The sequence below is a fragment of the Mesoplodon densirostris genome, chromosome 4, assembly GCF_025265405.1.
Source record: "Mesoplodon densirostris isolate mMesDen1 chromosome 4, mMesDen1 primary haplotype, whole genome shotgun sequence".
NCBI classification, from domain to species: domain Eukaryota; kingdom Metazoa; phylum Chordata; class Mammalia; order Artiodactyla; family Ziphiidae; genus Mesoplodon; species Mesoplodon densirostris.
The window spans coordinates 134,146,428-134,152,427 of NC_082664.1; the positions used below are offsets into that span (position 1 = coordinate 134,146,428).

General features: G+C 42.0%; 1 protein-coding gene across 2 annotated transcripts in view; it reads left to right on the forward strand.

Moving 5' to 3' along the window:
• The window catches only part of MYO1E (myosin IE), a 208,231-nt gene extending 202,454 nt beyond the window's left edge, over positions 1 to 5,777 (forward strand). For both annotated transcript variants that reach the window (XM_060097270.1, XM_060097269.1), the window contains exons 27-28: positions 283 to 452; positions 4,692 to 5,777. In XM_060097270.1, the coding sequence (XP_059953253.1) occupies positions 283 to 452; positions 4,692 to 4,768 (247 nt within the window). In that variant the 3' untranslated portion in view covers positions 4,769 to 5,777. The remainder of the gene's footprint in view (positions 1 to 282; positions 453 to 4,691) is intronic.
• The last annotated feature ends 223 nt before the right edge of the window (positions 5,778 to 6,000 follow it).

The following is a 6,000-nucleotide window of genomic DNA, read 5'->3' on the forward strand; positions in this document are numbered from 1 at the left end:
TAAACTTTGGTAGGAATATGTGTCTTGCTCACATTTCCTTCTATGCTGGGAACACAGCACCAGAGGCTAATGTTTATGAAGAGCTAGCTACGTGCTTTTGCAATGACCTTGTCAGGGAGGGTGTTTTACTCTCCGAGGAAGTTTAGGAAGCGACATGTCCTTCTAAGGGTAGGGCTGGACTTGAACGTGAGCTGGCCAGTGCTGGCCCCATGCTCCGAACTACCGTGTGGCGCTGCTGCCTCCTGTTGGGTCCCTTCTCACCTGCCTCCACTCTTTCCACAGGGTCCGGAGACAAACCACCAGCCGGCCTCCCCCAGCAGGGGGCAGACCCAAGCCCCAGCCCAAGCCCAAGCCTCAGGTGCCACAGTGCAAGGCTCTGTATGCCTATGATGCTCAGGACACAGACGAACTCAGCTTCAATGCCAATGACGTTATCGATATTATCAAAGAAGGTAAGTGCATGGCTGGCTGGGACAGCCTCCAAAAAGCATATGGTTATATTGCTATAAAAACTAGTATAAATGTGCAAGGAATTTATGGGCTCCTCTCACTGAAACTTGCAGAGGTAGGTCAGGTTTCAGGCTGATCAAGACTCCAGCTTCATTTAAAAAAAATACTTCTTTCAGCTCTGCCCTCTTCTTTGTATCTGTTCCCTCCTCAGGCTGTTTTTCCTCATGGTAGCAAAAAGGCTGCATCAGTTCCAGGCCAACGGATCAAACCATCTCTGAAATCCACTTTACCTCTGAAACTTCTCTTAGCCATTGGACAAAAGTCCCCGCTTTCCCTCAGATTGGACCAAATTAGTCATGTGCCCATTCCTGAATCAATCTCTGTAGCAGGGCAAAGGCTGTACCCCAAGTGGGTTAGACCTGGCAGGGACTGTCCGAGGTAATGAGAGTTAGGCCTCTCCCACCCAGATTTCATGGCCTCCTCCTAATGAAGGTAGATGGAATGGAAGCCAGGGAGACAACTTGTAACATCTATTATAAAAGTGGTCTGTTGTCTTGGCTGAATACTTTATTAATTTGGTAAAGACGATAAGTTAGAATATAATATACATATAATCAAACATTATTCCTTATGGAAGCATAAAAAACAAAGATAACTCTTAACTTAGGATGTTAGAACAAGCCTCATGAATGAAATGGCATTTGCGGTGAGGGATGGGAAGACTGACAGAGAGAGGAGCCATGGAGGCCAGAAAGAGTGGGTCCTTTTAGGAAAATGAGCCAACACTCAACCCAGGTGCAGAACCCCTGAGGAGAGGTCATGGGGGATGAGAGGAAGCCAGAGTGGCCTGGTCCTAGAGGCCCTGGGTGTCAGGCTCAAGGCAAGTTTTCAAGACAGAGTAGAGCCATCCAAGGTGTATGAGCAGAGCAAGGACAACCTGAGTGGACAGTGGTCCATGGCAGGGCTAGCTTTTGGGAAGAGGTAGCCAAGGGCAGTTCTAGGAATCACCTGGGCTCACTCCCAGGAGAATTCCAGGTCCCAGACCAACCTCCTTCTAAACGTTCTCTGGGTGCTCTTTTTATCTCCTTTAGCCATCTGGTTTTCTACAGGTGTTAATATTTTAAGTCATTTAGTATCCTTCTTCAAAAGTTGGAATAAAAAAAGTACTGAAATAAACTCTTAGTAATACAAACAGGATTTTTATCACCAGCTTTGTTTAGCAAAAATATGGGAAATGACCTAATATCCAGTGATGGGGATTAGTTTAATAAGCTTTGCTATATCCATTCAGTAAACTTTGATGCAAAAATTTTTATGTTAAAGATAATGATGCAAAAGTAATACATAATTGAAATGGAAAAATGTTCATGGAGAAAAGGAAAAAGTTAGGTTAGCGACTGTGGACTACAGTCTCATTTTTGTAAAAATATAAAACACATGGAGTAGAAAAATGTTTTCTAAAACATTTTTAAAAATAGAAAATGTTAAAGTGGTCTCCTTAAGTGTTAAACTTTAAGTATTACTTTCTTTTCACTTCTCAATATTTTCAGAATTTTCTAGAAATAACATGTACTGGATATAATTAAAACATATACTTGTGTAAAATGTAGAGTCCTAAAAGTTACCAAAACATGCTATAAATTACTGCTGTAATTTAAACAGTGTGGTGTGAGTGCAGGAATTGACATATAGATACAAAGGATAGAATAGCATTCAGAAGCAGACCCTGTGTGCATAGGTATTTAATAGATGATAAATGTGGCATTTGAAATCGGGAAAGGGTAGACAGTTACTTTCCATTTTGAAAAGAAAATAGTTTGATCTCTGCCTCATACACAAAATAAATATCAGATAAATTAAAGATCTAAAACTATATAATTAAATTACAAAAGTCTTAGAAGGAAACCTAGAATATTATATTAATCTTTGGGTGGGAAAAGTCTTCCTATGGAAGATGTCAAACTCAAAAACCATATGGGATTTAACCTCATAAGAAGGCTAAATTAAAACCTATATGGTGAATAGCACTGGGAACAAAGTTAAATTATGGAAAACAGACTAGGCAAAAATGTTTTACATATATAAATAGCTCTTCCATGTAAATAATACAAATAATCCAGCCCAAAAGTGGACAAAGGCTATTGAGGCAATCAGTGCACAGCAGAGCCTCCTTAACCATCAGGGAAGTGCAAAGCAAAGCATTTCACCTGTGATATCAGCAAAGATTAAAATATGAGAGGGACTTCCCTGGCGGTCCAGTGGTTAGGAGTCAGTGCTTTCACTGCCCGGGCCCCAGGTTCAATCCCTGGTCTGGGAACTAAGGTCCCGCAAGCTGCGGGATGAGGCCAAAAAAAAAAAAAAAAAAAAAAGTGAGAGTTCACATTCCCTAATCCAAATCCTTCAAGCTAACTGAGTTTCAGAAATCAGAGATGGGAGCTTTTTTATAGTATGTAACACCCCTTGAGGGTCCCAGGGAAACAGCTTAGATCAGCCTCAGTATTTCTGCTGTGGAACCTAAGAGCATTCACATGCAGTGGAAAGAGACATCATAAACAAGCCCATGTCAGTTCAGGTCAAGTTTTCCCATGAAATGAGTTACAGAAAACTTAATTTTCAGAACTTTCTGGATTTTGCCATTGCGAATAAAGTGTGGAGTGTAATATCTTTGGTTAGTCAGGGAAATAGGTACCTCCTTTCACTATTTACTGCTGGAATAGACTTTTAGGAAGGAAATTTAACAGTATTTATCAAAATTGTAAAATCCCCATATCAAAATGATTACTTTGGATTTATATATTAACCCCTTCCCCCAAGATAAGTCCCAAATAAATTAATATTTACATGTATAAAAGAAACATAAAAGTCCTAGAAGTAAGTATAGAAGAGTTTTCTTTTTTAATACTGTCAGTGTGGGAAAGGATTTCTAAAAGTGATAGAAAACTAAGAAGCTGTAAAATCATCATCTGATTCAACTGCTCAAATATTAAAATATAAAAATTTAATAAGAATTGGAAGAGGGATATTTGTAACTCATATGACAGATTCACTAGTATATAAAGAACTCCTAATCAACAAGATAAGAGACCAGCAACCAATAGAAAAATAGGCAAATAATATGAACAGTGGAATATAAGCAGCTATAGAATACAGAAGCTCTTTATATACAGATATGAAATGATCTGTAGTATGTATTATTAAGGTTTAAAAAGTACAGAACATGTAGTATGCTATCACTTGTGTACAAAAGAGGGTTTTTTTGTTTGTTTGAATAAATGCCTTTATAGACATGAAATATCTCTGGAAGAAAGTGCAAGAAATAGGTAATACTGCTTGCCCTCAAAGAAGGGATCTGGGTAGCTGTTTTCACTGTTTATCGTTTTGTACTTTTGCAAGTACACATGAAAGTATTACCTATTACAAAAAATAAATTAGATTTTCTTACAAAGGATACTAGAAGGTGCATATTCTTTGATCCAAGAATCTATCCTATAGAACTGCTTGCACGTGGGCATAAAGATATATGTGTGGACATTTATTGCATTAACAATGAAAAATTGGGGAACAAATGTCCATCAATAAGGGAATGTTATATAAAATTTGGTATGCAATGCAGCTGTTTAAAAAATGAGATTCATGGAAAGATTATTGAGTATTGAAAAGCAAGATGCAGAATGGCCTGTTTAAAATGAATGTGTGTGTTTATAATCACAGAAAAATATATACCAAATTTCTGCTGAAGGGACTGGGATTAAGCTGGGAAGTAATTACGGTGAAGTGTTGCAGATCAGTTCTTCCAGAAAGGCTGTGAGGTGGAGTGAGGAGTGTGAAAGATGCAGTGGGGGAATAGCCACTGTCAAAGAAAAGGGGGGAAGCAGGATTAGAGCCATCTGACCACAAGGCGACCTCACAGTCTGCCGGCCCAGCAGCTGCTCCAGAGCCGGGACTGCTCACAGGGGAGGCTGGAAGGCTTAGGCCCCGAGAGAAGCAATGTCTCAAAGGCAGGGCAGATCCCACAGGGCCGAGAGCTGGAGACTGGCAGCAAAACCTCACATCTGGGCAGCGGGTTCTGCTGGAACGGGGCCTGAGTGGCACATTTGCATGTCTAATTTTCATTAAAATTAAGAAGGGAAAGAACATGGATGGAGCCCTTTGCCCGTGGGATGCACCCACATGAGCAGAGTGCATCTGGCCTGGGCAGAAAGCCTTGCTCACCGTCACCTCCACCATCTGTGTCCCTGCAGATCCTTCTGGCTGGTGGACCGGGCGGCTACGAGGCAAGCAGGGCCTGTTCCCCAACAACTACGTGACCAAGATCTGAGGCGCACAGACTCTGATGCACAGGACGAAGGAACTTCAGGCACAGACAGGGGAGGGGACATTTGGGGGCTCTCCTTCTGATCCATAGTGAGCAATTGCTTCTGCAAGGCCTGGAGCTATTCTGGCATCTTGCCCATGGAGGACTTCCAAAAGCTGGGCTGGGGACAGGGAGTGTCACTCCATAAATGATCCTAAAAGGTAGCCTATTCATAGGAACCCCGGAGGGCAAACCAAGCACCCACTCAGATTTATTTATTCTATTTAAACCTGGTGAGAGGACAGGTAAGGTCCACTCAGACCTTGCTGACTCTAACAAAATAGCACCTGCTCACTCACCAGGCCCAGGGAATGGCTGTAGGCGGCCACTGACAAGTGCCTTTAGTTGAAGAGCACATTTCTTTCATCCCTCTTTTCATTACCTGACGTACACATTCCTCGGCCACCTTCCCTCAGGGAAGACCCACTCTCTGCAGGTGGGGCTTGGCGTGAGCAGGCACTTCCCGTGCAAATGTCAAGGGCCCGCTGAGCCCGCAGGTGCAGTGGGTGCTGGTTTACACTTTGCTGGGCCGCAGGGGCTGAGGCTGGGCTGTCGGCCAGGCTTTCTCTGGGTCTGGGTCTTCAGTTGGAATGTGGCTGGCCCATGTTGGTTTTTGTGTTTAATGCTGTACCTATTACAAGAAGGATCTCTTTTTTTCGAGCTGTACATTTATAAAAACAGATCATATACTGTATATATAAAAAAATCTCAAGATGATAGAAACATGTATGAATGTACTAAGTAGTATTCCACTGTACTTATTCATAAGATAGGTTTTATTACAAAACTCACACCAGGTACTTACAGTTGTGCACTACTCCTTTTCAACTATAGAATCAGTGTTACTGCTTTCTAGCTCAATCCCTGCAAACCCTTCCCAACCCTCTCCTGTAGGTAATTTTCCTCTGCTGGCCCCCAACCCCATGTCTGCTCCCCCTACCTCCTAAATAAAATAAAGGAATCAGTGAACCACCTTGTTCTTTCATGACGTCTGTCTGGCTTGGATCGTGTCCACTGCCACAAGAGAAGGTATGTTGAAGTCCGAACCCCTGGCACCTTACTTGGAAATAGGGTCTTTACAGAGGTAATCAAGTTAAAATGGGGTCATTACTGAGGGCCCTAATCCAGTACAACTGGTATCCTGATAAAAAGAGATTTGGACACAGATCAATCAACACACAGAGAAGGAGAAGATG